The sequence below is a fragment of the Scatophagus argus genome, chromosome 18, assembly GCF_020382885.2.
Source record: "Scatophagus argus isolate fScaArg1 chromosome 18, fScaArg1.pri, whole genome shotgun sequence".
In the NCBI taxonomy this organism is placed as follows: Eukaryota; Metazoa; Chordata; class Actinopteri; family Scatophagidae; genus Scatophagus; species Scatophagus argus.
The window spans coordinates 3,437,368-3,459,868 of record NC_058510.1 but is presented as its reverse complement, the minus strand read 5'-3'; the positions used below and the strand labels follow the sequence as shown (position 1 = coordinate 3,459,868).

Below are 22,501 nucleotides of genomic sequence, written 5' to 3'. Positions count from 1 at the left end.
TTTCCAGCTCTCATAACCATGGCAGGGACACTATTAGTGACAAGCCCAGACACCAATACAACTTAACACTGCCTCCTGGGAATTCATCCTTCACTCTCTGTTTGTCCTCTTTCTTTTTCCTTGGCTACCACTCCTCATAGCCATTTTTATTCTTTTGCAGTGTCCCTTTCCTCCCTTCTCTTCCATCTCCTTCATACACCAACACTCCACCTTCTTTGTTGAAACATAGTTGTCTTGTCGAGCCAGCGCACGTATTAATGAGTGAAAAATTTCCATTCAAGAACAGAGAAGGACGCCAATAACCGATCAACACACACCCACGATTTTCAGTTCTGCTACACCATCATGCGACTTTGCAGTTTCACTCTTGGTGAGGAGGAAAAAATTAAACAACTCGAGAGGATTTGAAAATGAAAATCAAGGTTTCTGTGACGGTCAGAGGGTGAATTTAGTTCTGCCAGGTTCAGACTCCATGATATTTCAATTATAATGGTCAGATCAGACCATCATAAGGTTTTATGTCCTGGCATGAGACATGACTAAACATTGGTCTCCAACCAATCAGAGCTGGTCGTCTTTCACAGCATGTGTGATGTCACAGGGAAGCAGGGCTAGACAGTGTGTACAGTTGCACACAGAAGGGCACTCTGTACTCTGTAGCCCACAGTGTTGTTGTAATAACTCTCACAACCACAAAGGGAAGATAAAAGTTCCACGCTGCAACTTTAGGTTAAGTTAACGTATGCACACAAGTTCAAAATAAGTCAAAACTGACTTTTGGTTTTACATGGGACGTTAACTGAAGTCTCCTTGGTGAAAGTCGACTTCCTGCCCACTTTATCGCTCGTTATACTACGTTACCTGAGCTGTTTTGCTCTCGTCAAAATTACTGCGTCCACTCGAGGTTGCCACCTAATGATGAACATAAGCGTGGGTTGTTAAGCCGCATGCACATGTGACCTACTGTACACAGCTATGTTTCTGGGTAGGACGGCTGAATATACAGTAGGTTGCCCGTTTCCAAACAATTCCTATAGCGATATTTCTGTGAGAAATATTTTTTTGAATGATTTAAAATAAACTGATTATCAGTGATACTAAAAAGACTTCCTGACAGGGAATCACAGTCTGTCTCCCTTTCCACGCCTCCCACATCGACATCCTTTAAAGCGCTGATAAATTCGACAACTAGAAAAAAGCCAAAACAAAACAAACCAGGTGTATTTATTAAAGCTGCTGCAGAATGTACTCAGATACCTGTCAATGTCTGTTTCTGTCGCGGTGGTCCACAACACAAACATTGCATGTGTGTACATGTGTACACGGCTGTCAGGTGAGATTGCAGCATTTACGCTGTGATGTGTCACACCTGATTATGGATACATGCTTCCTTCTTTCTCCCCTGTGCACTGCAAATGTGTGTGATGCATGCATGAGTGTGAGTGTGTGACAGGCAGACATCAGCAGAGGTTTGGCAGTTGATGACAGCACCGCGACCTCTGATGACGCCCTCCATTTTGTCACCGCCGACTCGCGCAGATTACCCCCAGCGCCATCTTCTTACTCTGTATGCTAATGAAACAGAGAGAGGGAGTAATGAGAAAAGAGTGACAGATAAAAAAAAAGAGGCAGAAAAGAGAAACAGAAAGAAAAGGCATAGGAAACAGTGCATGAGAGAATACGTGAGAGAAAGAGAGACATGAAACAAAGTGTTTGAATAAGTGTGACAGTAAGAGAAAGAGAACAAAAAAAAACACAAAGAGTGGCTATGTCTGTGAACATACACAGTGTGAGGGAGATGAAAAACGAATGCAGTGAGTAGAATGGTGAAGAGAAAGAAAGAGGGACACTAATGAAGGTCATCAGCAGCCATATTGGGGCTCCCTTGGATTGAAATTTAGGTAGCGAGGTAGGGGAGGCTCAGGCGAGTATGATGAATATGATTATAGGTGTGTGAGTGTGTGTGTGACGGTAATGAATTCAGGGTGTGGAATAGAAAAGGATATAGGTCTCTGAGAGTGCTGAATTTCAAACAGGGACACCAACCGGTTGCTGCTGCACCACTGATCGCCCTGAACCTGTGTTTTCCTTGTGTCCTCGCGCAGGTATGTGTGTGTGGATGATTTGGGGCCGAGGCAGCGACTCAGAGATGCAGTCCGGCCTGCTGTAATTTATGTGAAAACTAACAGAGCCGTCCCAAGATGTCATTAGATAAAAGGCAAATTTCATTATTTCCTTAATGTGGAGCATGATGACTCTTTTTGATGTCTCCCTCCCTTTCTCTTCTTCCTCCCTGCTCCCTCCCTTTCCCACTGTATCCACGCCTCCCGTTGCCTTTCTGTCTATTTACCCCTCCTTCCCCTCTCTCCTCCCCCTCCTTCTCCTCCGTGACCCCATTCAGAGGATCTCCTTATTCAGAGCAGCTTTCCCTTTCAAGGTTGAAGAAAATGGCCATGTGTCTGCATGTGTGTGTGTGGGGAAAGTGAGAGTGATTTTCATTCCTGGTCTCACTGAATGAGGTGATGGTGACTCACCTTCAGCCCACAACCAGGCGCTCGCGCACACACACACACACAACTTCCTCCTTCCCCTCCCGCGCCTTTGATGTGTGTTTGAGTCGATGGCTAATCAGGTAGCATCAGGCCTAGTCCTCATTTCCCCTTCACACCGGCCCCATTAGGGAGCAGGCTTTCTGGAGCAGGCCGATAAGGACAATATGCTCTTCTTTGGCACCCTCTCTTCCACACATACCCTAAATCTCCCACTACTCTCTCATTCTTTCTTTCTCTCATTCTGCTCTTTTCCCATCTTTCCCCTGGCTAAACCTCCAGTGTCTCCCTCATTCCACCATGTCTTTTTCTTCCCGTCACGTTTCTCTCACCCTTACACTTTTCTTTCCATCTCACCACCTTTCCCTCTGTCCCATTACTCTCTTCCTCCTCTTTTCTCTCCTCTTTTCCCCATCTTAACCTCTCCGCTCTCCCTGAACCTCGTTCCCTTCATTGCTTTTGTCCATCTCCCTCTGCATCTGTCTCTCACTCTGCTTTTTTCCCTTTCACTCCCAAACTTATTCCCCAAATCCCCAGCAACGTTCCTTCACTTTCTTCCCTCATGCATCACTCTTTTACTACTTCCTTTCCTCTTTCCCTGTAGTCCTCAGCTTTTTTTTCCATCTCCCTCAAATTGTCTCGTAATCTCTTTTTCCCCTCTAGGCTTCCTACTGTCTTAAACTGTACCTTTTTTTTTCTCCATTTCCTTTTACCTCTTCCTTTCCTCCTTGAGGGAAGACACAAACATTTTTTGAGAAATTGGTCTGATGGTCAACTTATTCATTAAGGGATGACAATGTGGACACAATAATCTGTCATATGTCCCCTGTGTGCTGCTACACTCCACGTTAAAGCATTAAAATATACTATATTTATGATGGAGTGTAGTACCTTAATCCTGACCAAAACAACTGACATTTACTATAAAAGGTTGCTAGTGGAGTACATTCTTAAATAAAAATCGATGATCTTTTCGTGTTTTTTCAAAACTTTTTTTTTTAATTAGAAAGCTTCCTGCTATCAGAGTATCCAATTGTAGTCTACATATCATTGATCATCCTTATTGCTCACTTACGTTTTCCAGAAAATGGTGTAGCTTTTTCTTCTTTCCTTTCACTCTGATTGCATGGCAATACATTTATGGTCCTTTATGAGCTAAACTTATGATTTCCCCATAGTCATTTCTCCAGGCAGTGAGGGTAAATAGAGAGTGAAAGAGAGAGAGAGTGAGAGACAGAGACGGAGAGAAACACGGCTTTCAATTTCCACTCACAGGAACATCTCAAAGTGACAATCAATGATACTCATCAAAGATTTTTTTCTTTTAAAGGCACATTACGGTCTATAAAGTTAAACATCACACTGAGAGAAGCAGTCTCTGGTAGTTGGTACTGCTAGTTCTCCTTTGCTAAGAGACACATGGATATGTGCGATTAATTCAGCTTTAACTCATCACATAACAAGTTTGCTGATCAACTGGCCAAAACGTCAAAAATGTCAGCAGGAAAATCTGGGATCTAACTCGCTCCTCCTGATTGTGATTTTAGCCTTATCCTGCAGTCCTTCCCACAGCGATCAGAAAACAATCGCACATAATCACCCTCAGACTAACTTATCATACCATTTAGCTTTCAATTCAGGTGCTTCTGGGTATTGCAGTCCCTGCTTTGTGCCTCTGACTCCCTTCCAGGTTTACTTTTGCTGTTCCTTCCTCTTTCCTTTCATGAGGAAAGAGCCACTGCCTTCCCCCGCCTCCGCTCACTGAAACAAAATGACAAAAAGATGCACTGTAAACGCACCAAACACAACACTGGACATTGCTACTTTAGGAAAAGTACGTACTCCACAATTACTCCACAGAAACTCTCAAGCTTGACTAATACATACAGCTTAAAACAAAGAGTTCTTCTACAAATACAAAAATACCTTTTCTCTTTTCTTTTATTTATCTTAGTAATGGGCGAGGGAGTCATTTAAATGGTTATGGCCGCTTCAAGTCCTCCTCTGGGATTTTTGAGTTTACAGCTGGTTGTGGGGTGTATGTTTGTGTTCTTGTAATGTTTAATGGAATATACATAAGCATGATTCTGGCAATGCAAAGGGTTCCCAATAGGGTCACACATGCTGCAAATGAAATCATTATAAAACACTGTAAACTACGGCTGTTTAAACATATTTAATGAACTATACACTTTGATACTAAGCTAAGCTTTATTCTAATGACTTTACTACAGTTGTTGAATACAAATCTTGCACATGCAAATTAATTATCTGGATATTTATTTTCTTTCTAATGCCTGCATGTTACTTTCTCTTACTATCCGTTTGTATGTTCAAAGGATATAGTTGCATGGACATCATGTATGCAAATGTAATCATTTTTAAACAGTTTTCTGCACAATATTTGACCCTACTGGCAAGACAAAGCAGGCAAAATATGTGAAAGAACGACTGAAATGGGGCCAAAACTGCGAAATAGTCAGAAGCATATTATTAAACATAGAGTTCACAGTTCATTGTTGACTGTGGAGGCCATATAAGCAAATAATAATAAACAGATGTAAGATATGATTTGTCGCTGATTCACTCCTTAATATGTGACAAAATTGAATACAAAATGTAGATAAATGAGTGTGAGTGTATTGAGGACTTTTGCTGGGACATTTTGTCAGTGTGAAAATGAATCTCAGTCTACAGCCTGTTCACCTGCACCAACAGAACGTCAGCATTCTGCTATATGTGTAGCTCTATAGTCTATAAAAAGTAACCACATAACAAAAACCATCCTTTTTTACAAGTGAAACATTGTGTGTTCCTGCTCTCCTTTTCTTGAGTGACCTAACTTTAAGAGGAGGCACGTTGCCAACACTCCTGTCAGTTTTATCTCTTTCTCACTCTCTGTTGCTGCTCTGTCATTTTCTGTTTGTGGTGTGACAGAAGTGTCTCTCCCTCTAAAAGTCATTTTAACAGTGACAGGATACTGGGCTGGTCTCAGCTGAAGCATTTTCACATGACAAAAGGGCTGTTCCAGGTGTTAGATATATGGGTTGTAAATTTGTGACAATTTTATAATGTACTTACTATTGTTACTGTAAGTTGAGAGCCAAAGCAGTTATCACCATTTTACTGATGCGACCAACACCAGGTTTATCGATTAACACGTTTTGTTCAAGTAAAGCAAATAAAATCAGACTGAAAATGGAACCTATTTGCTCCGTTTAAAGTGAGTTTCTGCAAGAATCTTACAGCAAATAGTGAGCACAGCAAATGATCGAGATATGATGTAAACATAAAATGAAAATCGCTTTTCTTGGTGGGTTCACTTTATCACTGCAAATCGTCTTAAAGAATTGCCCCGGTGCAATCTGTCTCCACCCATCTGGTGCTCCAAGTTGATTAAAACAAACATTAAGAACCATTTCTTGCAGGGCTGCTTACGACATGGGCTGCGAATGCAATCCTTCTGTGGGATTATTAGCATGGGCAACCACACAGAGACCTACAGGGAAGCCCAGACTGGAACTGATAACAAACACGTACACACACACAAACACACATCACACACACCAGCACTCCAATCATTTGTATCTTGAAATAGGGATCAAATAATGCCTCGTAAACACTGTAATGACTGCTGTGATGATCAACAGCTACTCTGTCTCTCTTTCTCCATCTCAGTCGTGGTTGAGGGCCCACACTGTTCACAAACAGCCTGACGCTAATTTGGAATAAAAAGAGAATACTGACTTGCAATATTTTGCTGGTTTACCACAGATTTCCAAGGGACCACACATACAGCAGTGAAGTACCACCCACTCTCATTTGGTGAAATTAGGTTAGGAAGGAGCCTGTTCTGTGCTTTCTGCCTTTGTGAGAGAAGAGCTCGTAGTGTGGAAATTAAGAGCCTGTATGTGCTCATGTGTGCATTTGTGTTTGTGTGTGTGAGAGAGGCTGACTAATCCCTCCACGGAGCTGAAACGAGTTAAAAACACATCAAAGGGAAGCTTAACCTCTGTGAAACCTCACCGGGTTTTCAAGAACAACAAATGATCATTCTCCTCATTGTTTCCAGGGGGACTCTTTTCACCGCCGCGCCGCTGACTTTTCCCTCAGTCCTGGGAGTTTTCAAAAAGCCTGTGGTTTCATTTTTAATGACTGTGCCGTTTGTGTAAGTGTGTGTGTTTGTGAAAGAATATAAACGCATGTAGATATGTGAGTGGGTGCACGCATGTGTGTTTGCACATAAAAGAAGGGTATTTTTGAGTGTGACATGGCAAATGAGGAAAAAACCAAGCTAACAAGGACATGCAGTTCTGCTCGAAGTTGTTAAAATGTATGACATCCTGACCGGCTATACCACAGCTATGTATGCACAGAGCCAATGAAAGATAAAAAAAGGGGGATTGGAAAGACAGGTGGGGGGCAGTGGGGGGCGAGACATCGTGAGAGGTGAAGATGAGGATGAAGATGAGGCCTGAGACATGCTTTCCCCAGAATTCTCATTATCACAGTATAATGGTGCTTATGCTCCTTATGTTTAAGTTCAGCTATTTGTATGCTTCTTTTCCCCATCTTTGCTTGTGCGTATGAGCAGCAGTCTTGTTTAGCCACTATCAATGTATAAACAAAGGCACCTGCAGATGCGAACATAAAGAAGGCAGGTCAATATGACATGAATGTGCCTTCGTCCCTGCTTCAGAACCACATCTGAGGTTTTGCTGCTTTGAAAATCCTACCTTTGTCAACATCTTTGAGTGTCTCGGCAGCCGTGTGAAACTGTAAGAATACCTTATTATGTCATGTTAACAGGTAGCATTGTCTGTCTCTTGTTACACACACGCAGTTGGTAGAAATAAGATACTGTTGGCATACTGACAGATTAAATAAAAATAGTTATAAATGTTTGATTGCTCACAAATGTATCTGTTTTTATTTTTCTATCTCTACAACATGTGGGGCTTAAACAGCAAAAGAGGAAAATCAATAAATACTTTTTTAAAAGTATAAAACGAAAATATAAAACATCTACCATAATAAACATTTAATCACACACAAGCACACACTCACCCACAGGCATTAGAGAGAGACAGAAGCATGCAGACACATAATGTACTCACAAATAAAGACACACGGCCACATTCACCGCAGGAGATGCAGGACACATGGCGCACAGCTGCAGAGACTGTGTTACAGCCATTCCCTTCGACATCTGAGGTATGTCTGTGGATACTGATGATGTGCCGTTCCTCATTTACCCAAAGCTTCTCCAGTGGAAGACACATTCATCAACACTAAAGAATTTGCAGTTATTCACTTGGTCTGTTTAGTTCATTAAATCCACAGGTCATCAGAGCTTTTGGGATTCTTAAATAAGTGCAAACGCAAAAAAATATTTTGGTGCTTAGTGCTACAGTTATGTTGCAAATCAAGGCAATAACCTAAAGAAGTTAGTGCGAATATTATAAGTCACTGCTGCTCTGAGCATTGCAGCATTTTGTGGGTGCACATTTTAAAAAGAAATGTCTTCATTACACAGTTCTAGAGACACTTTGGTGCTGATTTTTCACACTCTGATGAAATTCCATCATTCGCCGGTTCTGGAGGGCCCCCTCAGGCAAAAAGCACCCTGGGACTTGACTTTGACCTGCAGGACATTAACCTCATACTGAGTTTGCTCCCTGGTGAGGAGCTGGAGGTCAAAAAGTCATGACAGGTCAAAGTCTTCAGGGGGCTTCATTTGGTCAGATCCCTGCATGTCCTCCCAGACCAAGCATCCTCAGAGGCAGTCGGCTTAATCCCGAACACTTCATCCAAAGCCGGGGACTCACCCGATCTCTCTAACCCAGCTCTGCTCTGCTTTGTTTGGGTTAACATCCCATCAGTGTCCCCTGTCCCTGTGTCCAGGTTCAGGGACTGAGGGAGGCGGAGGGATGTGGGCAGGGAGGTGGAGGGAGGAGGTGGGCAGGCACTCAGGGAGAAGGGGAGGTGGATGGAGGAGGACTGCTGGGAGGCAGGAGGAGGAGGAGGAGGAGGAGGGAGCAGTCGCATCGACCTCTCCTCCTCCAGCTGCCTACGCAACCGCTTATTCTCCCCACTGAGTGCGTTTAACTGGAGAGAGAAAGAAAGAGACATATGGACAGATGGAGACAAAGAGAAGGACAACATTTTTGAAAGGAGGCCTACATGTGTGACCATGAGGAAAGAAGTACTGTGTTAAGTTTCAAGTTTTAATATCAAACTCGTTTAGTTAAGTCAACCAAATTAAAAAAAATCATCTGAAGTTACCAATAAATATCAACCATTGAAAGTCAACAAGCTATCAGGTTGATGAGGTAGTTGACACCTCATTATGTGCTTAATTCATCTTTCACAGCTACTTTCATGTCTGTTGAAACAGAAATGCAAATGGTTGGGCTATGGCGGCGTTTCAAGGGGAGTGTTGTGTTCACAGTTTGAAATAGTTGGAAGTGGGAGTCATGCGATGGTGTAAATTTCTACATAAAAACAACCAATTTGAGCGATCATTAGAGGTCGATTTGACACAAAATCATCCGTGACACAAAACAAATCGCACATCATCAGAACATGATTGGGCCCCCGAAACACAATTACAGACTAGCAAAAATTGACGGCGTTTTATTTTATTCTTTTTTTTTTTTTTTTGACAAGAACATTTGGATAAAGACTGGGAGGAGTGGGAGTTAAAATGTGCCTTTAAATGCAAAAAAATAACAGCATTTACATTTGTTGTACAACGTGGTAATTATATGCAAAATGTGCCAGTCTAAAAAGTGTAATAAGGCAGATAAAAGAGAATAAAAGATTTGAAATTATGTATTTTTAGCTACAAGGAAGAGTAAAATAAGAAATTAAAGGATGGAGAGACAAAGAGACACGTCGGGTAATGACAGTTGCACTCATCCACATCTGTTTTTTCAGTGTGTGTGTGTGTCTGTGTGAAAGCTGCGGTTAAAGAATGATGTCACATCGACATGTCTGGCCGTGTGTGTGTGTGTGTGTGTGTGTGTGTGTGTGTGTTGAGAGAAAAACACAAACGGAGATGAGACAGACACATTTCCGGAGGGTTCTGCTAACATTACCCTTCCAGACAACACACACACACACACACACACACACACACACACACACACACTTAATAAATCTGAGCGAATGTATTACATCTGATGACTAGGAATAGCAAGGTCTTAGGCTTAACCCTCGAGGAGCCAATGGCATGTCAATGTGTCAAAACTGTCCTAAGACGCTTAAAGAGAATTTTCTGTCTTCAACAGGCAAACATCCTACGTGTTCATTTTATGTTATGCCAAAAGCAATAGAATTTCCAGATGAAAAACACTGAGGTTGACATTTATAATTAACCGTATATTCAAGGGGACCTGTTTAATTTTCCCCGTCTTTGGACGCTCTGGATGCTTTCCTAATTGCAAACCGAGGGGGGGCTGAAATTAAAAATCACAGCTTGTCTCCTCAACCTTCACATATGGTGGGTGAACTGGTGTGCATATGTTTGGATGAAAAGGATTTGTATAAGTGGGGGGAGAAAGAAAGAAAAAGACAGACAGAAAGACACGGAGGGGGGTGTTTTATTGCCGGCGCGTGGGGGTGTTTGCACTTTTTCTTCTGTAAAGCTGGGTTTCTATTCAAGTATTTTAATAAGAATTATGAAAATCACTGAGCTAGAAGAGCAGAACAGAGACAGCAAACTTCTTCTCATCAGCAAAAAAGTTTTTAAATTTCGTTACTTTTTTGAAGGATGATGTGTTCAGTGAGAATAACAGTGCAAAAGAAGTTTTTGAAATCTGAAATTACTGCACAGTACCTGTCAGTCCATCACCCACTGCAGCTGCTTGCGTGATGGACTGGAACATTGCAGTCAGGCATCTCTTTCTCATCTTTGCATGAAAGCATGGACACAACCTGGACATCAGCTGACGCAAAAGCACAATAACAGCTTGCTTAATGCTAATCAAGTCCTGAAAGAATCTCTCTCAGCTTTTTCCGCTGACGTTCATCTTCATCCCAGATGATGGGAAATCACTTAATTCGCATCTAATTTTGTGCGACATTTCAAACGTTTGCATGAAATTCGCTTGACAGTCGGATGGAAATCACGCGAGCGTGTGTGTTGTACGGCTAGTGTTAATACGCGCCTCGTGGCTATGAGTAAATGAGACTGATCCAAAGCAGAGACACAGACCTGATTTATAACCCAACGCTTTCCACACAGGCAAACTGAGACAACCCATTCAGCTTCTTTACTGATATCTGTGCATGTGACTGAGTCCAGCGGACAGTGAAGGGAACAGCTTGTGTAAATGAACTGTCTATATCCTATCCTTTACAAGTGTGCTTGTTTGTTTGTGTGTGTGTGTAGAGCGTCTGTGTTGGATCGATATGTGTAATGATTCACACTAGAGATTAAGAGGTACCATTACACACCTGACCTGTTAAACAACACCCCTCTCTGTCTCTGCGTCTGTTGCTTCCTCGACTCATACATGCGGTTGATGCTATTTTGCTTTTCACTGAAACAACACTGCATTAAAAACTTCAACAAGTACCGGCTTTCATTACACCCCGTCAATCAGCGGGCCGTTCCACAAACTAACAAAAGTCGGGTGAGTCGTTCCCCAGGCCTTGGAGTTTTGGAGAACTGAGGGGGTTGAGCAGTACTTTTGATTCGTCTCTCCTTTGGTGATTTGTTGACTCTTGTGAAGTTCAACGCACTAAAAAATGTCAGCTTTTCCTCAGAATATTCCTCTGTGTTTTTCCCCCCACATTGTTTTATCACAGCAGGCCATTTCCCTACGCTGTCATGGAGAGATCAGCACGGCTGTATTGATATACATCCTTCTCTCAGTTTCATGAAAGGGATATCGTTTACCAGTGGAAAGGAACGTCACTGTTTTTTCCCGATACGATTTGTCCCCCCCCTCCACCGCCCGCCCTTTCCCTGAACTGAACGCACACCCCCACCCTGCTGCCGACTTCTCACTTTTATCGTAGGAAGAGGAAATGGATGTCTGCGTGTGCCTGTGTGTAAGTGCGCGTGTGCGTTTGAAGTTGGACACATGAAAGCTTCCTCTTCTGTGTGAGCTCAACAGCAGGTGGGCCAGTGTGTAGGTGTGTGTTTGTATCTGTTGGGTAAAAGGTCTGCCAGGACTGTGTGTGTGCGTGTGTGTGCGCTCTTACTTGTTGATTTAGCATTCCGATGGCCTCCAGGTTGCGTCGCAGTCTGGTCTGCATGTCTTCGATTTTGCTGAGATTTAGAGCCACACAATCCTGTTTTTCCATGCTGTAACACAACCATGCGCCCAAACACATATGAGAACTACGACGTCTTAACAGTGAATCTTAGCACCTGTACTCGTTTATGAAAACAGAATAATAAAAACTTTACTTTCCAGCTGGTGCTTGAAACTGGCTCCCGAGTACCATAAAAAGCATATACATCGTAATACTTTAGATTCAGTATTTTTGCAAAGTGCATTTGCAAGACAAAAGCGCTTCAATCAAAAGTCCTTGAAATCTGGGGCATAAAGAAGTTGGTGTACAACAACTTCATTATAACCATCTTCATTCTAAGTTATTACTAAACTCAAAGATGGGTGAGCTAATGGGTTCCAGAAATCATTAAATTAGATATGAAAGTGCACATAAAAAAAAAAATGTAAAAACAAAACGAACGCAAGCGCAGCCAGGGAACATTAAGAGTACAAGAAGCCATTTAAGATTTTAACTGTTTATTAAAAACGTTTTGGGAAATGACAAACAAATGTTGGGGTCTGCTATCTTCAGACCCAGGGCTGACTTAAGGAATGTCTATTAAATTAACGACGGTGGATAATGGCGCTCTGTACGGGCTGAAGAGCTTGCTGCCCCCGCTTTACGCTCTTTCGTTCATGCCCCAGTGAATCTGTCCAGTTAGCATTTGGAAAAAACCTTCTAAATACTTTATTGAAGACTTCTTAGCCCATTAAAGTGCAACTGTACCTCCCCAATGTTAATTTTCTGGTAAAAGCAAGCTGGGATATTCTATCAGAGCAGCGGATGGAAAGACGGTCCCGTTTTGCTTCAGTTGAGAAGACGCGCATGCTCCTCGAAAACACTAATGAATGACATTATTGTTTCTGTTGATGTGACTGATCTGACATAGACACACACACATACACACATACAGACACACACACACACACACTTCTTTTGGCCCTATTAGCCATAACTTAAAATATTTAAGGTCTGAGGAGACACTTGAAGGAGATGCTAATATGAGAACTGACATCTTTGTCTGAAAAGTTTATGAGACTCATTAGTGAAACCATTCAGCTGCATGTATTTGTAACCACCTATGGTGAACCTCAGCCAAGACACAGTATCAGCAACATAACAATAGCAGCAGAAGCACCACTGCCCAAAAAACAGCTATCCACTGTCCTACGAACACAGTCTCTGTTGGCTTTCCTTGAGTTACAGCAAACAGCTAAAAGATAGAAAATTTTAGATGCATATACTTTTCTTTCAGAAAAAAAACAGAAAATGAACCATGAGAATTCACATGAAAAGAATTCCATACATAAACCTGACAGAACATAATCTGAATCACTGCCTATTAACCAACTCACTAATTAAGCTTGGCCAATGTAAGCATATTTTTTGAAGAAACCTCATTTCCTGAAAATGACATTTATAAACTGAACATAATTGCAAGTGACCCTTCCGAATATTTTAATTTCACACCATAATGTTGATACAAAGAACATTAATCAGAAGAAATACTGGATTTTGCTTTGATCTTTCGAATGCTAAATGCATTTTAAAAGATGACTTATGAGTTTCCGCTGCTGCAGCCGAGGAAAAACAGGAGGCAGGATCCAACTCCATAATGCGCCACATCTCCACAGATACTTCACATGATTTAAGCGCTTTCCGAGATGCTACTGTGGTCTTCAGCAGATCATGAAACATCACCGCCGCTGAGACAACTGTGCGAGATTTATGCAACCAATGTGTGAAAGCAGCGATGCGCTGAGCGTTCTGGCAAAGCGCCTGTGTAAACATGTGTTCCTGTGTTTACACGCAAACATGGATGTGTGTAATTAGCGGCCTAACCCAATCAGCGTGTGTATAATTACAGTCATTAGTGTCAAAGCCAAGCTGCCATGCTCTCTAAACCCGGCAATAAACTACATGATTCCTCTCTCGCTCCAATCTTGCTCTCATCTTTCTTATTTACTGCTCTCATCTCAAATTTTATGCAAGACTTGACCGTCTCCTCACACAGTCGCCTTCTTATCTCCTCTCTCTGTTTGTCTGTCACTTTAGTTTCTGTGTTTGCACAAATCCCCTGCTGTGATCACTGACTGCTCTTAATTGGAAGCACATTGTTAGTGGTGTGACTGATGAAGCTCGATGCTTTATGAGCGCTTCCCCCCCACATGGCTTGTGTCACACTGTCACAGCAAACAGCATCAATCTCTGCGTTCACCACTTAGTGCATTTCAGTGTGAGGTAAAATGTGAAAGATTTTGATAAATCATTTAATTAATTTCAGACTTAAGTGTAATTGTAGTTGAGAAACACATTACCTGGTTTTTTAAAAGGACATTGTCTTAATATCGTTTCTAAGGTACAATAATAAACTTGAAGTCCTAAAGGGGTTCAGAAAAATTGCATATGATTTGGCCAAAAGCTTCAGAACAGCAACTAAATGGATCTGGAAAGCTGAGATCTGGTGCACACTGGTTATAGTCAAAGTTTTAATCTGACGAACACAAAGCATGTGCTGAAATGTTAGCAGCTGCACCTTATTAAAAATCACTTACTACAACCATTCGCTCCACATCTCATCTTTCCAGATCCTGCCTCAGTTGTCCTGCCTGTTGAAGCACCGGTCTGAACTTCAGCTGACTGATGCGTAGCGATTCCCGCCTAAATAAGCTAGAAAATGGACCATGTGGTGGCAGCGTTTTCTCATCTGTCCAATAAGGTTCAGTTGACAGAAAAATTAAAAATAATAACTGCAAATTGTGCATATGTTTAATAAGATATGACCTCAAATGTGGAATATACACTTGTTTTTTTGCCTGAAATAACTCTTCTGACCTATTTATTTGATCTAAATTTCTGTCTTCTTCGTTTGTCTTTTTTCCACCTTTCTGTGGGCCTTACTAATACAAACTGCCATCCATAACGTGTAGCCGTGACACTCAGCTGCTGCTTTGGAACAGCAGGCCAAGTAATCATAATAAATTCTTTAATAAAGGCATATCTAATGACAAAACCTTCACACCGTGTTGATTGCTGTCAGTGATAGTGGCAGGTGGGAGACATTCTGAAGATATCCCCTTTGCCACTAGTAATGAGATTTATACACTGAATGTATATGGCTGCCATGCAAAAATCATGACATATCTGTTTCCTTATAGATGCATGACTTTAATACATGTGGCATTTGGGTCGGGGTGTGTGTGGTGGGGGTTGGGGGGGGCACAATAATGAAATGAAATAAATTAGGAATCCTCATAATAAAGAAAAGGAGTGAAAGGGAAAAGAGAGAATGGATGAGGAGACACTATGGAACAGGCTTTCATTCACTGTTTTTATCTCGTTCCATGTTATTATATTCGCTCAATCAAAACCCTTACTCTTATGCATACATCTATATGAACTGCCTCTCTCTCTCTCTCTCTCTCGCTCGCTCAATCGCAATTATGAGAGAAAGACAAAGAAAAGCGATTCATCTTTCTGTCGCGGCCCCTTAATGATATCATTAAAATGACTGACAGCTTTGAATAGCGTTGGAAACCTACCCCAGTCAAAACAAATCTGATCCGTTTTGGAAACAGAGCCTGGCGGTTTGCTAGGGGAGGGGTGCAACATGAGTGCGTGCATGTGTGTGTAAAACAGGGTGAGGTGGGTAGAAAGGGGAGGGTGGTGGGGTGTTAATGAGGGAGACCTCAGGGGGGGTCACACTGGGGTATGAAGAGTACTGCTGCAGGCAGGTGCCCCCACAAGCACCGTCTCCCACACCCTCCATTCTCACTTCCATCCCACACCCAATCCCACCTGTGCCACATTCATTTTAATTGCCTTAATGAATATAATAAATATATCTCCTCTCTATTGATGAATGCTGTTTGACAGTCGCGGGGGTGGCGAGCAGGAGAGGATGAGGCCTTGATTGGACTGTAATCACTGTTCAGGGCTCAGCATGAATAACGCATTCACACTGAAGAAGAGACGTAGCGCGTGCACACATGAGCACACACAAATGGGCGCACACAGGTGGCTAAGCCCACAGGGTGTTTCATTCACAACTTGGCACTCCAGCTGTTATTATCATCATCAGCTTTGTTCAGGCTAGATTGTGTGTGAACGAGCGAAACATGGTGAGCAGTGGTTTTTATGTGAATGCTAAACTCTGATCAACTGGTGAATATACACAAATGTATGTACTCATATGTATGGTCATGCACGCTCCCACACACACACACACAGACACACAGATGACTCACGTTCTCTTGTTTTGCCTCATGCCTTGGTCTCGGAGGATTTGGGTCTGCAAACAATTATAAAACAAAAAACAAACCCGTTTGTGATCGACTCTCTTCTCTCTACCTATTTGTACTTTTAGTCCTTTTCCACTCTACACTCGCTCACCTTGAAGCGTTCCATGTCTCTCTCATTCTTATCCGCCACTTCTTTCAGTCTCTTTACCTCGGACTTCAATGTGTCATTAGCCTCCTGAAGGTGTCTGAGAAAACCGAGGAGATGCAGAGTTAGACACAGAAACATACCAGTCTGATTCCACTCTGATTCCACAAGTGTTGAGACGCTGTGTTGCATCTAAATAAAAACAGGAGGCAATCACTTGCAAACTGTGTTTACTGACAACACATAATAAAATCTGTTATACAAACACGCGTTTCACAAAGTGGTGAACCTCGCCCCATCGTCACCTGCAGGCGACTGAGCCTATTCAACATGGAGGGTGAATATTCTGCCACACCACAGCAACGGTGTCTCTGTTTCTCTGCTTCCAGAACGGCCTTTAACTCGCAGGTCAGGCATTATCTCAAACACACACACACACACATCTTGATCCGTTATAATGAAATTCTACATTTCCACAGCCATTTATCACTTACCCTTGTGGCCATTTATTTCAGTATTTTGTCATGCCACCAACTCTCAGTATCAAGAACTATTAAAGCAAGTTGTCATACAGATGTTTGTTGTACCAATATACTACAAATGAGGTAGGTTTATTTAACAGGAGGTAGAAGTACAAATATATTGTTTCTGTATATTCAGGTGCTGAACTCTAAACGTTCTATGAGACACAGCTTAAACTTACACCGTGTGTTTCAGGTGTATAAAGACAATTGCTACAGCTTGCTATAATAAAAATGCATGAACAAAATACACACACACACACAAACACTGAGTGTAACTAAAGAGACAGAGAGAGCGGAAAAAGCAGACACAGAGACGTTGTAGTGCTGCTGGGCGGGGCTGTGGGGAGCTGTGGCACCGCAGGGGGGCAGGATGACAGAAGACGGCTACAACACTTTGATCTCTGGAAAGAGGAACATGTCACGCCCATGTCTGTGTGTACGTGTGTGTGTGTGTGAGTCATGATGATGTAGACAAGCAGAATGACTGTCAGGTGCGAGTCTGTCAGAGAGTCCACCTGAATCACTCCAGTACAGGCACAGAAACACACACATACACACAATAATCCCAAAGTCTTGTGCTAGGAAAGGTGACCTAGTTTGCAGGTGTAGCTGCTGCCTGAGCTGTTTTTCCCCCACCTTTTGTCATCTTTGGTTAACAAATAAACTGCACAGGATTGACACAGACATACAAATTAGTGTTCCTAAAAATCTCACTCAAAATATATACTCACGCTTTTTCTTCATTGAAGAAGAGCAGCACCTTATTTTGGGCTTTCATTTGGGCAGAGAGGCTCTCGTTGGAAGCCCTGAGAGGAGACAAAAGATTTCTGAAATCTGAGGATGAACTTATAACAATAAATATATTAGTAAAACTAACTATTTTGACTTTAGGAGTTTTCGTTCTGCAAACATGATGAAAATAGTCGATCATACTTTTGTTCAGCAATCCAGCGGTTGACATTAGTGATGATCAGCTGGCTCTCGTGGCGAAGCTTTGCATTGTCAGACTGTGTCCCTTCCAGCTCCGACCGGAGTGTGTCCACCTGCAGCACACAGTCAAATGCTGTTTATCACAATGACACCTGCCAACAATAATTTAAATGGCAAAAATATATTAAAAAAAACTGCACATAGTTGTTTACTATTTACACATTTCTCTTCTGATTAGTTATTGTTCTATCATCATCAAAAATCATCCATTCTCTGACTTGTTTAGTGCTGAATAAAAACCAAGAGATGCACCTTCACACCACAGTCACAATCTTATGTGACTAGTTAAAACAGAGTTCTGCGGCTTAAAATGTGACTAAAAAATATGACTCTCGTTGAAGGAAAGTATTAACATCTAACACTGGCAAATGTGGAACGAGCAATAGGTGAACTAAAGGAGGGTGAAAATGGGGGTAAGTGAGGCTCTGATAGATGGGAAGCAAGGCCAATGTGAACATAATTGCCAAAAAGAGAGCATAATAGCAACACAAGGTAAAATAAATAAATACATAAATGGCTAATTTCCAAACATCAGCCAAAAATGCCAAGGCTAAAGAGCTACTGAGATAATCAGTAAACATTCCCACAGACCTAAAATTCGGTTCAGCACAGTAGATTTTGCCCTCACACCCAATAACTGTCACAATACTGAAACATCTGTGCTTTAGTAACAGATTTTTTTAGGTTTTTCACTGAAAAATTAAATCACTTCAGTCCTCTCTGACATCCTGCCCCACTGCTTCAGGAGCAAGGCTATCTTTAATCAATTTGGATTGGTTTCCTGAGGAACATAGTCATGCACATGAAACCCACAACTTCCACTCATAATGCTGTGCCCTCTCATATCAGAAAGAATACTTTTATTGGCCCTAGAATCCAGTTATTATTAATTCTTGATTAGCCTGTGGTGCTGTACCTATATGTTTTAAACATGCAGTTCTCCAGCCTCTACTCAAAAATCATAACCTTGATGTTTCATGTTTAAATAACTATCGGCTCATCTCTGAATTGCCATTTGCTTCAGAAATAAAGGAGAAATTGTACCAATACAACTGCAACTATTTTTGAATACCAGCAAGATCCGTTTCAGTTAGAATTCAAGGCCCTCCATCCACTGCATTGAAAAAAGTTCCGTTAAAGGTGACAAATGATATGCTATACTCATCTGAATACTGGTTTTGCTCAATCTTACTGCTGCCTTCAATACTGTGAATCATGATATCTTCATGACACATCTTGAACAGTGGGTTGGTATTCAGGCTACAGTATTAAACTGGTTTAAATCTTAAACATAGGACATCCTCAGTGGCAAAAGGTCAGCTTTCCTCTTCTTTTGCTCTGTCACCTATTGGGCCCCTCAGGGATCCATCTTTGGACCAGTTCTATTTTGCATGTTCTCTTGGAAACCTTAATTGGAAATATCACCAGACACTTCAATGCTGATGATTCACATCTGTACCTCCCAGCGAAATCCAGGGATGACCAACAGCCTCTCTTAGACAGTTTTAGGGACATTAAAGGCCAGATGGCAAAACATTTCTTCAAGCTAAAAAGTAATAAAACTGAAGCAATTATCTTTATCATATAAAGTCATCTTGCCAGTGAAATGTTTCTTTTCTGCATATTAAAGACTGTATTAAAGGGTAAGGTCTATATTTTATTGTCCTCTTTGGAAAGCGTCAAGAGATATCTTTTTTTATGATTTGGCAGGCTGTAAATACATCAAATTGAACTCAATGTCTATAAATGTATATTTCATCCCTTGTTGCTTAGTTTTAATCTTTTCGACTTCTCTCTCCTTTTTCTTTTAAAAACACTTTGGTCAGCTTAAGCCGTGTGTTTTGTTCTTTACTTACCTACTAAATGGAGAATAATGGAGGATGAACAAGAACAAGGCATTTGAAGACGCGGGTAGAAATAGCAAGTCAAGGTATTAAGTAGGTGCAAAGGAGAAAAGATGGAGAATGTGGGAGAGCAGAAGAAGACTGGAAACAAGATTTGAGAGCAGCAGAGGTGGGTGAGGGGTGAAAACAGGGATGGGATGGCACTGGCCAAACTGCTGACTTTTTCGTTCTGCTTATCAGTCAAGACCTTTCCAGGCCTAAACTGTGGGGACCCTGACACATTACCCTTATCGCCATGGAAACAGCTTGATATACCAAACCATCTTCCCACAAAGACTTGGGCAAACATGAATAAAAGTTTCCAATATGTGGTCCATGATTTAAGTATCTAAAAAAAGTCATACGATTAACCTAAAATGTCAGAATATCAACTGCTGTGTGAGTTAAATCCCGTGCAGGTGTGTGTGTGAATACACATGCCAAAATATTTTCCTGCTGATGTTTATCAGAAATGATAAGACACTGTTGATGCCAAGCTGAGTGACAAAAAGGAAATGCTGGAGTAGTCAGAAAACCGATTATGACAAGCAATTATGTTTCTTTTCATCATCAAAAGGCTTCAGTGAAATACAACACAGAGGATATGCCAATAAGAGCGAAGAATGGAGAGGAATCATCAAAATTAAAAATAAAGCAGAAATTAACTGTTTCTAACGTTCACAAAGTATGGGAACATAGTGTCTATTTGCTGATCTAGTCATTGTATTTGGTTGAAGAGTCAATAAAGGTCCCTATAGTCAATGGACCACAGCCAAATGAAATCCTGCACAGTTGAGGTCAAAAATCTTTACTCACAACTTTATCTAAGAGAAGCCAGTCTTTAATCCAGCACTGCATCAACCCTGGCGGGCAGCCAGTTAGAAAGTGGATCATTTGAGAAGTCAGAATTGTTACATATTCTAAAAAAAAAAATCATGTTAACTCCCAAGGTTTCCTTGTGGTCTTTTTCAGCAAAATGTGCAATGTAATACTAAAATCTGTCGCAGCACTGAATGTTTGAGAGATGGACACTAAACGAAAAATGCTGCTAAAAATGAACCAGTGCTGGATCTTGATGAATGTATAAATGGATGCACCAAAAGGCTGGAGAAATCGGCTGTATACTTTAAAGTATTACTAACAAAATACAGCATGCTGATATGAAGTAGTGTGACCTGTCAGCGAGGACTTAACTGTCAGGAAAGTCAGATTTTGGTTAAAACTAGCACAGAAGGGTTTGAAGGGAGTTTTCTTATGGGACAACCTCCTGTATGTCACCATAACATGTGACATGTGACAATAGACTTCCACTTCAGTTCAAAAAATGATCCTTCAATAACATAAGATAAGACAACACAACAGGTTGCCTAACATGTCGAAGGAAGTTTACAGAAGATAACAGGAAGATGACAGAGATCATCAATGATTCAAATTTCATAACATAATGAAGAATTATACTGTTTATTTACATTTAGACTAGGAAGGGGCTGCATTTCAGCAAATGAAGCAATGAAGAAAAACTGGGGAACAATGAAATTCCATCAAGCAAATCATTCAGTTCTGAAGAGTAAGGAGTCAATTCTAATGACATTTATCAACAGTGCCGTAAATATTGTGAATCCCCTGTTGTTTGTGATTTCGTTCCTGTTCTGTCTCATGCATGGACACGTCTGAGTGTGGAGGAAGTTCTGTTGTGACATTATTGGTCAAAACGACACATTAATACTCCAATATTAATTATACACACAGAAAATATCAACCAGTACCATTCAAAAACTCAGAACACACCCACGCTCACAATGCACCTGCACACACTCACACACACACACACACTGGCAGGATCTGTGGCAGGCTGTAATGACAGTAATTACCTGTGGTCTCACATTAACATCTCCCTCCTGACTGCCTGACTGGCTCGGTTGGTGGAGGGATGTAAATCTCAGCGCAAGTCTGATGTTGTGATTAGGACTAAATTACACACCATCACTCTGTTTCCACCAGTGTCAAGGGAGGCAGCGAAAGGGTGTGTGAGAGGAGGGGGAGTATGTGTGTGTGTGTGTGTGTGTGTGTGTGTGTGTGTGAGAGAGAGAGAGAGAGAGAGAGAGAGAGAGACCTTTAGAGAAAAGCGACAAAAGAGGTGTGATTGCAAGAGGGGGGAGAGAAGTAGCATACCTGCTTAACATTTAGATTGGTTTTGTTGCACAAATATTTTAGCTGATGATGGGGGCTAAAAGGGGCAACAAAATTCATTTGGGACACACTTAAAACCAAGTTTGGTGATAGCATTAGTCCTTTTCAGGTTTAAGCTAGAAAATATGAGATGACTATTGCAGCACTCGTGAAGGATTTGGAATCTTCACAGCTGCTGCGATAGTATTTATCATTTTGATAGTTTATTCTATCAAAATAAGGCAGGGCTGTCCAGTCCCCAACCCTCACTTTTCACTGACAAAAGATACAGGATGGCCTTTGCGGACACAGACAATCTTTTTCTGAACTTAAAACATCTGAATGAACTTTCATGACAAACCACAAAGCATACCTGCAGACAGAAAGAAAAGAAACTGTGGCGACTTTAGCACTTAATGGATTTTCCATCTTTTCTATTCTCCATGGAGCTGTGGACTGGTATCACATTGCACATTAGCTGTACAGGACAAAAAGTGCATTTTCACTAAAACAGACCAAACTGTCCAAGGTCGCAGGATAAACATAATTCAAAGTTAACTTTTTCTGGGTAAAGACAGGAACATGAAAAAAGGGAAAAATCAGAAACAGGCTGGCTGTTGCTACCATCGCCATCAAACTGCCAGAGCTGAATACGAGCCATTACTCTGTTCCACTCAGCTCATCAGAGCACATCCTCTCATCAAATTAATGA

General features: G+C 41.5%; 1 protein-coding gene across 7 annotated transcripts in view; it reads right to left on the bottom strand.

Moving 5' to 3' along the window:
• LOC124049492 (trichohyalin-like) overlaps positions 1 to 22,501 on the bottom strand; it is a 140,353-nt gene that overhangs the window by 42,974 nt on the left and 74,878 nt on the right. For 3 of the 7 annotated variants that reach the window (XR_006841412.1, XR_006841413.1, XM_046371195.1), the window contains exons 21-25: positions 17,681 to 17,790; positions 17,479 to 17,592; positions 16,230 to 16,323; positions 16,085 to 16,128; positions 11,763 to 11,865 (exon numbers count right to left, since the gene is read on the bottom strand). Coding sequence is in view for 5 of the 7 variants with exons in the window: in XM_046371195.1 (XP_046227151.1) it covers positions 11,763 to 11,865; positions 16,085 to 16,128; positions 16,230 to 16,323; positions 17,479 to 17,592; positions 17,681 to 17,790 (465 nt within the window). In the remaining 2 variants the exon portion in view is untranslated. Of the gene's footprint in view, positions 1 to 7,033; positions 8,658 to 10,389; positions 10,499 to 11,762; positions 11,866 to 16,084; positions 16,129 to 16,229; positions 16,324 to 17,478; positions 17,593 to 17,680; positions 17,791 to 22,501 lie in introns of those variants that run through there. The other 4 variants (XM_046371191.1, XM_046371194.1, XM_046371193.1 and 1 more) reach the window with 3 other exon arrangements.